This window comes from Symphalangus syndactylus, chromosome 10, assembly GCF_028878055.3.
Source record: "Symphalangus syndactylus isolate Jambi chromosome 10, NHGRI_mSymSyn1-v2.1_pri, whole genome shotgun sequence".
Taxonomy (NCBI): Eukaryota; Metazoa; Chordata; class Mammalia; order Primates; family Hylobatidae; genus Symphalangus; species Symphalangus syndactylus.
In genome coordinates this window covers 121,395,042-121,409,398 of record NC_072432.2, presented here as the reverse complement: position 1 = coordinate 121,409,398, position 14,357 = coordinate 121,395,042, and the positions used below count along the sequence as shown (strand labels likewise).

Here is a 14,357-nt window from a genome sequence, read left to right as displayed (position 1 = left end):
CTAAGAAAGAGAAGGGATGATCAATATGTTTGTACATTTGGATTAACCTTCACCATCTTTGTGTCCACCTCTATTTAGAACTCAAATGGGGAAAAAAGTATAAGCCACATTAGTGTACAACAAAGAAGTATTAGCTAGTTGGGGAATTAAATACACATGTAAGAAATGGTTCATCAGCAGGACTGTCTTATACTGCACAGCATTCAGCTGCAATAAGGTCCTCAATTGTAGAGCACAGGGCATTCATGAATGAAAAAGCTCAACATAAGGGCCTAATGAGATATGTACAAAAGAGAATGAGACTAAAAGAGATCCAAGTGGGCAGGTGTGCTCATACAGGCCTTGGAAAAGGAGCTGATTGTTACTTTTTTTTTCTTTTATAAGTAATTCATCCTGTATTAAAGTGAAGTTAAATTATTTTAGATATAAAACTGGTAGTCATTTTGTTGAGTCTTTTCATAGAGTCTGGCAAGACCAGAAATTACCCGCCAGTGTGCATTCATATATGTGTGACATGTTAACTTTAGTTTTTAAAATTAAGAAAATGAATGTGGGAGAAAATATGGGTCCGGGTGTGGTGGCTCACACCTGTAATCCCAGCACTTTGGGAGGCTGAGGTGGGAGGATTGCCTGAGCCCAGGGGTTCAAGACTAGCCTGGACAACATAGGGAGACCTCGTCTTTACAAAACATTTTAAAATTAGGTGGGTGTGGTGACGTGTGCCTGTGGTCCCAGCTACTTGGGAGGCTGAAGTGGGAGGATTACTTGAACCCAGAAGGTTGAGGCTTCACTGAACTATGACTGTGCCACTACACAACAGCCTGGGCAACAGAGCGAGACTCTGTCTCAAAAAAAAAAAAAATGTATTAATAAATGGCGTAGGGGCAATTGAGCAACCCTCTGGAAAAAAAAATTTCAGTAGGATAAAAGACAGATAAAACCAAAGGAAACTATTAAAGTCCTCAAAGAAAACAAGAAAGGAAGCCTTTGTGAGTATTCCATGATACCCAGAAGTCTTAAAAGAAAATATGCAATTTAAAACTTGCTTTCTTCATTTCATGTATCATGAGCAAGAATGAAGAAGCAGATTTTTAAATTGTGACTATAAAAATTAAGATATTCTTCATGGAACAGAACACCATAAATAAATCCAAACAGTAGGCAGGGAAAAAAATCGATTGCATGCAAAGGGCTAATTTCTTTTTTTTTTTTTTAAAGAACTCTTATAAATCTATATTAAGAAAAAAAAAAAAAAAAAGACCAACAACCCAGCATAAAAATGAGCAAAGGAAATGAACAAGTAATCTACAGAAAAAGAAATGCAGATGTCTCTAAAATATGTAAGATGCTTAGCCTCATTATGGCATTATGAAAGATGTTTCATGACTCAGATTGAGATTTGTTTTAAATGATAATATTCTGTATTGGTGAGGATGTGGGGAAACAAGAACTTTCATATATTGCTGTTAGATAAATTGATGTAACCACCATGGAGAACCAATGGGCAGTGTTAACATTTCAAATAAAAATTCCCTTTGCCCCAGCAGTTCCACTTCTTGGAATTTGTCTGATGGGTATCCTGCAACATGGTAAAAGCCATACCTGTGTAAGAATATTGCAGCATTGTCTGTCCTAGCAACAGGTTGGAAACAATGAAAATGTCTACCAGGAGGGACTGGGTAAATAAGTTGCAACTATCTCAAGATATGTCATTGGAAAAAAAAAAATAAAGCAGAGTTGTAGAACTGTCCTACCATTTTGTAAAGAATAAAGAATATATATGGCCAGGCACAGTGACTTGACTGTAATCCCAGCACTTTGGGAGGCCAAGGCTGGTGATCACTTGAGGCCAAGAGTTTGAGACTGGCCTGGGTATTATAGCGAGACCCCCATCTCTACAAAAAATATAAAAATTAGCCAGGTTCAGTGACACATGCCCAAATTCCCAACTACTGGAGAGGCTGAGGAAGGAGCCCAGGAGGTTAAAGCTGCAATGAGCCAAGATTGCAGCATTGTACTCTAGCCTGGGCAACATAGCAAGACCCTGTCTCTACAAAAGTTAAAAATTAGCCAGGTAGGCCAGGCACAGAGGTGGTTCACACCTGTAATCCTAGCACTTTAGGAGGCCAAGGTGGGCAGATCACTTGAGGTCAGGAGTTTGAAACCAGCCTGGCCAATATGGTGAAAACTCATCTCTATTATAAATACAAAAATTAGCCCAGTGTGGTGGTGTGTGCACCTATAATCCCAGGTACTTGGGGGGCTGAGGCAGGAGGGTTGCTTGAATCTGGGAGTTGGAGGCTGCAGTGAGCCAAGATCATGCCACTGCACTCTAGCTGGGGTCACAAAGTGAGACCCTGTCTCCAAAAAAAAAAAAAAAAAAATTAGCCAGGTATGGCGGCATGTGCCTAGAGTCCCAGCTACTTGAGAGGCTAAGTAAGGCAGGAGGATCGCTTGAGCCTGGGGGGTTGAAGGCTGCAGTAAGCTATGATCATACCTCTGCACTCCAGCCTGAGCAACAGGGTGAGACCCTGTCTCAAAAAAAAAAAATATATATATATATATATATGTTACTATATGCCTAGAATATTCTAGTGAAACTTGTAACAGTGGTGTCATCCAAGGAGAAGAATGGGTAACTGGGGGGTAGTGATGTTTGTTTCTTTGAATTTGGTATTAATACTCACATACCTATTCTAAAAATGATTTTTTGTTTCTTTGAATTTGGTATTAATTTGCAGATACCTATTCCAAAAATGATTTTTTTTTTTTTTTTTGAGATGGAGTCTTTCTTGCTCTGTTGCTCAGGCTGGAGTGCAGTGGCACAATCTCGGCTCACTGCAACCTCCACCTCCCGGGTTCAAGCAATTCTCTTACCTCAGCCTCGAGAGTATCTGGGATTACGGCATGCACCACCATGTCTGGCTAATTTTTGTACTTTACTAGTAGAGACAGGGTTTCACTATGTTGGCCAGGCTGGTCTCAAACTCCTGACCTCAAGTGATCTGCTCACCTTGGCCTCCCAAAGTGCTGGGATTACAGGCATGAGCCACGACACCTGGCCTGAAATGATTTTTTAAAAGAACATAGCAATCTGGATGCCCAGTACTAAGAGGGTATCATACAGCCATATATGATGCATTATTATTATTATTATTATTTGAGACAGAGTCTCACTCCTGTCACCCAGGCTGGAGTGCAATGGCTCGATCCTCTGCTCACTGCAACCTCCGCCCACCCCGGGTTAAAGCAATTCTCCTGCCTCAGCCTCCCGAGTAGCTAGGATTACAGGTGCATGTCACCACGCCCAGCTAATTTTTGTATTTTTAGGAAAGATGGGGTTTTGCCATGTTGGCCAGGCAGGTCTGGAACTCCTGGCCTCAGGTGATCCACTTGCCTTGGCCTCTCAAAGTGCTGGGATTACAAGCGTGAGCCACTGCGCCCAGCCTATGATGCATTATTATGCAACCATTAGTAAACATGTTTTGGAAGAACAGAGATACTATAATATTTAAAATAAAGAAAGATTTTAAGTTGTATATAGAGTTTCCCAATTTTCTTTTGTATATACTTCAAATAAGGACTGAAATGAGAAGAACTCTACCAGGTTGTCAATAATGGCCATCTCTGATTAATGGGGTCGTGGGTTAAACTTCTTAGAATTTTTCATTTTCCACAAGGATAATATTATTATTAGAGGGAAATGTTATTTGAAATAGCTAATTCTATCATCTTTATGCACTGTAAGTCATAATTTCTTCTCACCACTGACTGTGGGGAAGACACAGACCATCATTCTTCAGCTAGATTTAAAGTAAACCATATAAAGTCGTTGCTGTTTTAAAAAGATGGAAGGTTGTGGAGGAACTGTGTCTTGATTCGAAAGCTCTTACTTACCTTTCAATTCTCTTCATTCCTCTCTACCTTTAAACAAACAAAATAACACAAAAACACAAAAAACAAAAACTGTATTTGCCTTGGGAAGAAAAACAACTTAAGTACTCAGGTCAAACCATGATCTAAAGAAGAGGAGAAACCCCGTCTCTACTAAAAATACAAAATTAGATGGGCGTGGTGGTGCATGCCTGTAATCCCACCTACTCGGGAGGGTGAGGCAGGAGAATGGCTTGATCCCGGGAAGAGGAGGTTGCAGTGAGCCAAGATCGCGCCCCTGCACTCCAGCCTGGGCAACAAGAGCAAAACTCTGTCTCAAAAAAAAAAAAAAAAAAAAGAAGAAGAAGGAAAAGCAATAAGAATTGAGAGATTGAGAGACTTTTCTCCCCCTTCCCTTTCCCAAACACTCCATCTCTCCATTGAGTTCTGAGCTAATTTACCATATGGAGATGAGGTGGGTGTTGTTTCGTTTCTGGGTCGAACAAACTAAATGTGATTTCTGTTGCTGCCTGCAGGGCTCTATCAAATCCTCTAAACTTTTTCCTCCTTCCCTAACCTTTCCTGAATCTTTTATTTCTTCTAATTGTGCCCTACTCTTTCCTCAACGCCTCATCTTCTGCACATAAAACAATGCTAAACATAGTAGGAACTCAATAAATGGTGGGTGGAAGGAGGGAGGCAAAGAGGAATAGAAAAATAGGTGTATGGATAGCAAGGGCCATTACAGAGTGCTCCCCTTTTGGGGGTGAGGGGGCACTCAAAAATTATTAATTATTTAATTAATCTTGACAAAGAGGCCAGTTTTCTAAGGGTGAAATTTGGGCTTGAAGGTTTTATGTCATCTTTGCAACTCTTACAACTAAGACATTGAATCCCTAGTTTCAACTTTATATGTGAACTTGATCCTAGTTTCTGGCAAGACTTATTCAAACCCTTGGGTAAATTATTATAAATATTGCTACACATAGTAGGGCCATCTCTGCCATTTGCTGGATGGGTGGGATTAGCCATAATGCTATGGAACTGGTATGTACAGAATAAGTGCTTTATGCTTTGTAGAATCCTAAAGGCTCTATACATCACATAGTATCAGTGATTATATTCCATTTATAAAATTTATATTTAGTGAAATTGAAAGAATGGAGGTGATATGGTTAGGCTATGTCCCCACCTATGTCTCATCTTGAATTGTAGTTCCCGGTATGGGAGGGACCCAGTGGGAGAAAATTGAATCATGGGGGTGGTTTCTCCCATACTGTTCTCATGGTAGTGAGTCACTCTTATGAGATCTGATAGTTTTATAAAGGGTTTCCCCTTTTGCTTGGCTTTCATTCTCTCTTGCCTGCCTCCATGTAAGACATGCCTTTCGCCTTCCACCATGATTGTGAGGCCTCCCCAGCCACATGGAACTGTGAGTCTATTAAACATCTTTCTCTTTATAAGTTACCCAGTCTCGGGTATGTCTTTATCAGCAATGTGAAAATGGACTTATACAGGAGGGAAAAGGAAGCACACCATGAAAAGAATAAACAAAGTGCAGACCTGAGTTTATATAATCCTTATACAACTTTTATATGACCTTCAGAAACCTCTAGAAAGTTCCAAAGTCTATCTGAGCCTCAATTTCCTCATTTGCAATATGAGAGTAATAATTGTACCTACCTCCCTAGGTTGCTATGAAGATAATTAATAGGTGCTCCATAAATATTAATTGACTCTGATTCTAAATCTGAATTAGCATTTAAAGCAAATGCTAATTTACTTTAAATCTGCCTGGGTAGGAAACACTTCAGGTAGGAGGTAACCATTTAAGCTATGGTTTGGAGGCAAAGGACAAAAAAGTTATCTCAGGTCCAGGATGACAGCTCAAAACCTAGAGAAAGTGGGCATGTAAACTGAGGGGGTTGTTTGATTTGGTTTTGTTTAATTGTAATTGTTTTTCCAGGTGTGCTGGCATTGGAAGAACCTAGCTGAGCTGGACCAGCTCTGGATGCTGAAATGTTTACGGTTTAACTGGTACATCAATTTCTCTCCAACTCCCTTTGAACAGGGGATCTGGAAGAAGCACTATATTCAAATGGTGAAGGAACTTCATGTTACCAAGCCTAAGGTGAATTTTAGACAGAAAGCCACAAGCTTGCAAACATCGGCTCTTTGCAAATTCTAGAACTAAGAATAAAGCATCAGATTGGAAGTTGGGGAAGGGAGGTATTTCAAAGGACATATACTGTGATTTCAAAATTCCCCTTTTCTGAGACTTGATAGTTGTTTTCAAGACATCCATGTTAGTTGAGAGCCCTCATTTGCCACTCCCAAACCACAGTTGCATCCCGGCGGTTAGGACCATGGAACTTCTTTCTCTGTCTGGGTCCCTGGTTTCTGTGTCTCTGACGGTGATATCAGACAGTTCTGACATGGGGACTCTGTGGGTAACATGAAGTATTTGTTACCTATGGGTCTTCAAGTTTTACTTTACTAATTCAAATTTTCTGTGATTCTACCAAGTGAGCTGAAGTTTATTTTTGTATCGTTTATAAGGAAAAGTTTTCTAGTAAATGAGTCATCAGGGAAGGGCCTCATGGGCATATTAGAATTCTTAGTTTTTGCTAGGAACTAAGCAATGTAGAGCATTTACATATATTCATAAAAAGTAAATAATGCAAGAATAATTTTTTCTAGTAGCTTCCTATGCATTCTAACCAATGCTTATATTCATTCGTATAGTCCCAGCTAATGAGATAATTTATGGGAAAATTTTATGAGCCCTTTGTTTATAGCATTATCTATACACATGCAGAGTTGTGTATCATTTTGTACAATAGATGAGTTCCTGAAAAATTATGTGTAAATTAAATTTTTAAAATGATTTTTAAAACCACAGGGGTATTAAATCTTGTGAAAAAAAATGGCAATGAATCCTGTTAAAACTGGAGAATCCTTTTGAAATATGAACAGTCAACCCCTAGCTTGCTTATTTCCGTTTAGGCTTTATTGTGTTTTCTTGAAATAGACTCCATCTACACTTAATACAGTAATAAACTATGCATAATTAATATTGTTAAAGTTGCAATGATAAAAGTCTTTCTGATTTCAGTAGTTGGTATGCTCCATGAGGATTTCTTTTAAAGAGAGAGTTTTAAGTGAAGAATTTCTAAAGTTCTCTTGAAAATTCCCGTAGCTCTGACTCCTTTCCTAGTGAGACTTCTCTTGCATCTCATTCTCAGTTAGGGAGCAATAGCTGAAGCTCAGGCTGTTCAGGGACAGAGGAGAGAAAAGTGATTAACCAACTAGTAAAATGAAAAGAAGTTGTGAGTTTCATATATATAACTGACTTTGGGGCCAGGCACAGTGGTTTATGCCTATAATCCCAGCACTTTGGGAGGCCGTGGCAGGAGGATTGCTTGAGGCCAGGAGTTTGAGACCAGCTTGTATAACATAGGAAGACCCTGTCTCTACAGAACATTTAAAAATTAGCTGGGTGTGGTAGCACACTCCTGCAGTTCCAGCTCCTTGGGAGGCTGAGTTGGGAGGATCACTTGAGCTCAGAAGGTTGAGGCTGCAGTGAGCTGTGATTGTACCACACTCCAGCCTGGGTGACAGGGCAATACTCTGTCTCAAAAAAAAAAAAGATTAGCTGGGCATGATGGCATACACCTGTAATCCCAGCTACTCAGGAGGCTGAGGCAGGAGGATCACTTGAAACCGGGAGGTGGAGGTTGCAGTGAGCTGAGATCAAGCCACTGCACTACATCCTGGGCAATAGAGCAAGACTGTCTCAAAAAAAAAAAATCAATGTAATTCACGAAATAAAAGAGAAAAAAGTGCATGTTTGAGTAGCACGTATACTAAAATTGAAACGATGCAGAGAAGACATGCAAATTCATGAAGGATTCCACGTTTTTTAAATAGAGAAAAGATATATGATCACTTCAATATATCCAAACAAAAGCATTTAACAAAATTCAACATCTATTCATGATTAGGAAAATTCTCCAAAAGACTTCAGGTGGTGTGAACAAAAATTTTGTTTACTTAATACAAATAAGTTATCACAGATTTCACTATTACCTATTTTGTTAAAGTGTAAGCATTTTGTACTGTACAGAATTAATGATTTTTTACATATAACTACTAGCATTTATGCCTAAAATTACCCCCTGAATTTTTTTATTATCATATGTTATTTATTCCTAGCAGTATTAAACTAGACCTCTTCCAGCAAAAACAGATTTAATTCAATATAAGCTCAGGGAAATGAAATCAATGTCCATTCTGAATGAGACTTGCACAAAATACTGAGTACTAAACCAATAATGCTCTATCAATTATGTAAATATGAAATGTCTTCTTAATCTGCTTCTAGGTTATAGTCATTCATTGAATAAATAAATTTCACTCTGTCGCCCAGGCTGGAGTGCAGTGGCGTGATCTCAGCTCACTGCAACCTCTGCCTCTGGGGTTCAAGCAATTCTCCTGCCTCAGCCTCCCAAGTGGCTGGGATTACAGGCATGCGCCACCATGCCTGGCTAATATTTTTGTATTTTCAGTAGAGACGGGGTTTCACTATGTTGGCCAGACTGGTCTTGAACTCCTGACCTCATGTGATCCACCCTCCTCGGCCTCCCAAAGTGCTGGGATTATAGGCGTGAGCCACCACGCCTGGCCTGAATAAATATTTATTAAACACTGTTGTGAGCTAGGTGCTAAACATAGAAAGATCCCAACCCTGCTTTCACAGAGCCTAGTCTAGTAGCCCAGGACATAGACAAATAAACAAATAATTACAACACTGAGTACTAAGCGTTATCCTGTAATAGAATTGTATACAAAGAGCTGTTGAAACAAAGATGAGAAACTAACTGATTATGCTTGGAGGAACTGAGGAATTTCTTGATTTTCACCAACAATGGAAGCAAACTGATTTACCAAGCAAAGCTTCCCTAATCTCTTAATGAACAAAAATTAAGCCCTTAATGGCTTCTTAACATACCAATAGTACTTTCCTTAGGCTACAACCACATAAAAACGTTATGAATTTCACACACACGAGACAGGCTTTCAGTTTTGGAGATTAAAGCAGAAGTATTCTTTGGGAGTGGTTGAGGTTTTGATAATTGATAAAATTTCTAGTCTACTTCTCTACAACTCAAAGTTGTTTCTATGTGTTAGAGGTCATGAGAGCTGGAGTGCTTTTTTGGGGGTATGTGAACTTTTTATGAATAAATCAGCTGCAGTTGTGACAAACTAGACAATGGTATAGTAGAAGAGTAGGATAGGGAGGTCTTATGTGCGGGCTTGAAGCAAGACAGTCCTGTATTCAAATTCTGGCCCTCCAACTTACTACTTTGTAGTAGTGGGCAAATTAATTAGTTTCTCCTATATTCTATTTCCTCTTCTACAAAATGGAAGTAGTAATGATTACCTTACAGAGTTATTGTGAAGGTTAAACAATATAATGCATGAAAACTGCCTGAGACGGTGCCTGCAACATGGCAGGTACTCCTGGAGTGGTGGCTGCTATAATCATCACCACGGTAATGGTGATCATGATGATGACGATGATGACAGTGGTGATGGTGATGATCATGGCAATGATGATGATGATGATATTATTCCTTTTTTTGTTTATTTTTTATTTCTTTTTTTATCCTTCAGCCAACTCACATCAATATATTCTTTGTTTTATTATTATTATTATTGTAGTGTGTGGTTTTTTGTTTGTTTTGTTTTGTTTTTTGAGATGGAGTCTCGCTCTTGTTATCCAGCCTGTAGTGCAAAGGCACAATCTTGGCTCACTGCAACCTCCGCCTTCCAGGTTCAAGTGATTCTCCTGCCTCAGCCTCACGAATAGCTGGGACTACAGGTGTCAGCCACCACAGCCGGCTAATTTTTGTATTTTTAGTAGAGAGGGGGTTTCACCATGTTGGCCGGGCTGGTCTCAAACTTCTGACCTCAGGTGATCCTCCTGCCTTGGCCTCCCAAAGTGCTGGGATTACAGGCGTGAGCTACCACACCCAGTGTATTATAGTGTTTTGAGAACATAATTAACTTTCTTCTTCTAGACACCCCCAAAGGATGGATTTGTAATCCCTGATGTTCAACTAGTTACAAGCAATTCTCCAGAGGAAAAACAGTCCCCTTTATCAGCTTTTCGGTCCTCTTCCTCTTTAAGAAAGAAGAATAACTCAGGGGAGAAAGCACTTCCACCCTGGCGATCTTCTGATAAGCATCCAACAGATATCATTCGTTTTAATTACCTAGACAACTGTGACCCCATGGAGACTGTCTGGCAAGGGTAAGAAGCTCCGTGCTCTTCTCAACTTCTTTGTTTTTAGAAATAATTTATTGGCATTTCAGTATATGAAGAGATGAAAATAGAACTTACTGTGAAATACAAAAGCTTTTCAGTACATAGAAGCAAAAAGTAATACAACAGGATACTAACCATTAGTAGCAAATTTGCTCTATTGGTTACAGTTTGTTTACATTTTGTAATAGTAATGATTTAACATTGCTTCTTCTAATTTTTGTTGTTGTTGTTTTTTGAGATGTAGTCTGGAGTCTCGCTCTGACACTTGCCCAGGCTGGAGTGCAGTGGTGCAGTCTTAGCTTATTGCAACCTCCACCTCCCAGGTTCAAGCGATTCTCCTGCTTCAGCCTCCCAAGTAGCTGGGACGACAGGCGACCACCACGATGCCCAGCTAATTTTTATATTTTTAGTAGAGACAGGGGTTTCACCATGTTGACCAGGCTGGTCTTGAACTCCTGACCTCAGGTGATCCACATGCCTTGACCTCCTAAAGTGCTGGGATTACAGGCTTGAGCAACTGTGCCCGGCCTTTTCTAATATTTTAATATTAAATTGCAGTCCAGCACCAAAGGGTTCATTCTAGCCTTTATCCTTTCTGTATTTGTGACTCCCTTTTCTGATGGTAAGAAACCTGACACTCATTAGATTTACTGATTGTAATATATATATATATATATATATATATATATATATATATATATATATAATATGTACTTATAAATACATTCTGAAAGTAAAGCTGGGTAAGGTGGCATGTGTCTGTAATCATAGCACTTTGGGAGGCCGAGGCAGGAGGATCACTTGAGCCCAGAAGTTTGAGACCAGCCTGGGCAACATAGCTAGACCCTAACTCAAAAAAAAAAAAAAAAAAAAGGACAGAAAGAGAGAAAGAAAACAAAGAAAAAAGATTTTTGGTTCTTTGACAAACACACCAGAAATCTCTTCATGAGTATCTTTCAAACCTAAAAACATCCTGTCAAGAGCCAATAGGGCTCTAGTACAATATCTGTTTTTTTTTGTTTTTTTTTTGAGACGGAGTCTCGCTCTGTCGCCCAGGCTGGAGTGCAGTGGCACAATCTCGGCTCACTGCAAGCTCCGCCTCCTGGGTTCACGCCATTCTCCTGCCTCAGCGTCTCCGAGTAGCTGGGACTACAGGCGCCCGCCACCACGCCCGGCTAATTTTTTTGTATTTTTAGTAGAGACAGGGTTTCACCGTGGTCTCGATCTCCTGACCTCGTGATCCGCCCGCCTCAGCCTCCCAAAGTGCTGGGATTACAAGCGTGAGCCACCGTGCCCGGCCTCTAGTACAATATCTTAAGCTGGAAGTGACTCTTCAGCTCTCCCCAAAGATGCAGAATATGTGAAACAGCCTTGGATCTTTGGGGTTTCCTGGTGGAGCTCCTTTGTTGTTTATTAAAATATTGTACTTGAAAGAAGTCTGGGTGAGTGCGGCGATGGAGGTGCCTCTGTCTTGCTTAAATGCTTCCCTTAGTAAAAGGGCATTACCTTTCACTTCTAGATGAATAAAACACAAATCAAGGACCATTGGATTGGATCTGTCAAGGATTTAGGCATTTTTTAAAAATTGCTAAGCCTTTTAAAAAAATTATCATTTTTATTTTTTGTAGAACGGGGTCCATTATGTTGCCCAGGCTAGTCTCTAACTCCCAGACTCAAGTGATCAGACTCAAGCGATCCTCTCACCTCGCCCTCCCAAAGTGCTGGGATTACAGGCGTGAGCCACCATGCCTGGCTAGTTGTTAGGTCTTCATAAGTTTTGGTGGCTACTGCGGGCATGATGGACAGTGCCAGCCCAGTACGAACCAGCACACAGATACAAGAAAGGCTGAGGTATTACTCCACAGAGGTCCAATTTCAGAGGCACATAATCGAGATCGAAGTCCTGGGAATGGAGCAAGCCAGAGAGACTGAGCTAGAGTCAGGTTGGTGACAGAAAAATCAAGAGATAGTGCAAAGATTAAACAAATGAAACAGAGCAACCCTGAAGCTCATTTCTCCAAGTAGACCTGACACCTGAGACATTCACTCTCTTGATAGCATCTTTTAGAGCACAAAAGTTTTCAATTTTGATGAAGTCCAATTTGTCTAAATTTTTGGGGTCATATCCAAGAAATCATTACCAAATCCAATGTCATGGCAATTTTCCTGTATATTTTCTTCTAAGAGTTTTGTGATTTTAGTTCTGCAGTTTAGGTCTTTGACCCATTTTGAGTTAATTTTTGCATATGATATAAAGCTGGGGTCCAATTTCATTGTTTTGCATGTAGAATCCCATTTCCCCAGCACCATTGTTGAAAAGACTGTCCTTTGCCCCACTGAATAGTCTTGACACCCTTGTTGAAAGTCAATAGACCATATATATATGTGAGGGTTTTAACTCTGGGCTCCTTATTCTATTCTATTGGTCTCTGTGTTGGTCTTTACACCAGCATGACACTGTTTTGATTATTGTAGCTCTGTAATACATTTTAAAACCAGAAAGTGGAAGTCCCTCAATTTTGATCTTCTTTTGGGACATTTATGCAAATCACCCTTCTTTTTTTGTTTTTTTTTTTTTTTTTTTTTTGAGACAGTCTTGCTCTGTCACCCAGGCTGGAGTGCAGTGGCATGATCTCGGCTCACTGCAACCTCCGCCTCCTGGATTCAAGCCATTCTCCTGCCTCAGCCTCCCTAGTAGCTGGGATTACAGGCAGGCATCACCACACCCAGCTAATTTTTGTATTTTTGGTAAGGACGAGGTTTCACCATGTTGGCCAGGCTGGTCTCGAACTCCTGACCTCATGATTCTCATGCCTCAGCCTCCCAAAGTGCTGGGATTACAGGCATGAGCCACCGCACCTGACCCGTATCACCCTTCTTTATTGGGCCAAGGGAGCTGAGCTGAGAGGTTGGAGTGAACTCCCAAGAAGATCAGGCCAGGTGTGGTGGCAAACACCTGTAATCCCAGAACTTTGGGTGGCTGAGGTAGAAGTATCACCTGAGTTTAGGAGTTTGAGACCAGCCTGGGCAACATAGCAAGAACCATCTCTATAAAAATAAAATAAAATTAGCCAAATGTGATGGTGCATGCCCGTAGTCCCAGCTACTTGGGAGGTTGAAATGGGAAGATTGCTTGAGCCCAGGAAGTGGAGGCTGCAATGAGCCACGGTTGTGCCACTGCACTCCAGCCTGGGTGACAGAGCAAGACCCTGTCTTAAAAAAGAAAAAAAAAAAAGTCTACATATTGCATTTGATCTACATGTCACTTCAGCATTTTCTTTTCTTTTGTCCATAGATTTCCCCTCTGTCCTTTTTTTTTCCTTGCAATTTGTTTGTTATAACTATCAGATCATTTATCCTGGAGAGCTTCTCACATTCTGGATTTTGTTGATTGCACCACCCACATGCATCTTAACAGGTTCTTCTGCCCCCGGTACCTGGCTATACTGAGAGTCAGACCTAGAGGCTTATGTATATACTGAACAGGGATATATACTTCTGTCACAACGCACATCATTTCTGGTTGTCTGTCTCGTGTTGGTAGCCATGGATACGCATCGCCTAGATCCCTTACATCAGGCAAACTTTTCCTGTAAATGGCAAGGCAGGAAATATTTTAGTCTTTGCAGGGCATACGGTCTCTGTCACAGCTGCTCAACTCTGCCATTGTAGCCTGAATATAGTAATAGACCATGTGCAAGAAATAAGCATGACTGTGTTCCAATAAAACTTTATTTACAGAAACAGGCAGCAGGCTGGATTGAGCCTGTGGACTGTGGTTGGAGGATCCTTGCTTTATCCTAATACATACAGGAGTTTTAGAAAACAAATGCTAATATTAAAGCAAGTGGTATGATTACTGAAAACAGTTTGACTTCCCTGTCTGTGTTTTTATCTCAGATATATTCTATCAAGAATATTCAGACAAATTGCTGCATTAAACTCACATGAAGTAACTCCTTTGTGTGTAGTAATGCCACCAACTCAATAGATACATATTTGTTTCATTTTGCTTTTCAGATTTTAGGTATTTTTCACTTCATTTTATTTTATGATTTTGAGAAAAATTTAGATGATTCCAAAATTAAATATACAAAATAAGCTATACTTGGAGAAATCTAACTTTCAGTGCCTGTTCCTCCATATTACCTGT

General features: G+C 40.2%; 1 protein-coding gene across 6 annotated transcripts in view; it reads left to right on the top strand.

Moving 5' to 3' along the window:
* Window positions 1-14,357, top strand: part of FBXO16 (F-box protein 16) — a 64,459-nt gene that overhangs the window by 28,763 nt on the left and 21,339 nt on the right. For all 6 annotated transcript variants that reach the window (XM_063610883.1, XM_055295838.2, XM_055295832.2 and 3 more), the window contains 2 exons: window positions 5,840-6,004; window positions 9,957-10,189. In XM_063610883.1, the coding sequence (XP_063466953.1) occupies window positions 5,840-6,004; window positions 9,957-10,189 (398 nt within the window). The remainder of the gene's footprint in view (window positions 1-5,839; window positions 6,005-9,956; window positions 10,190-14,357) is intronic.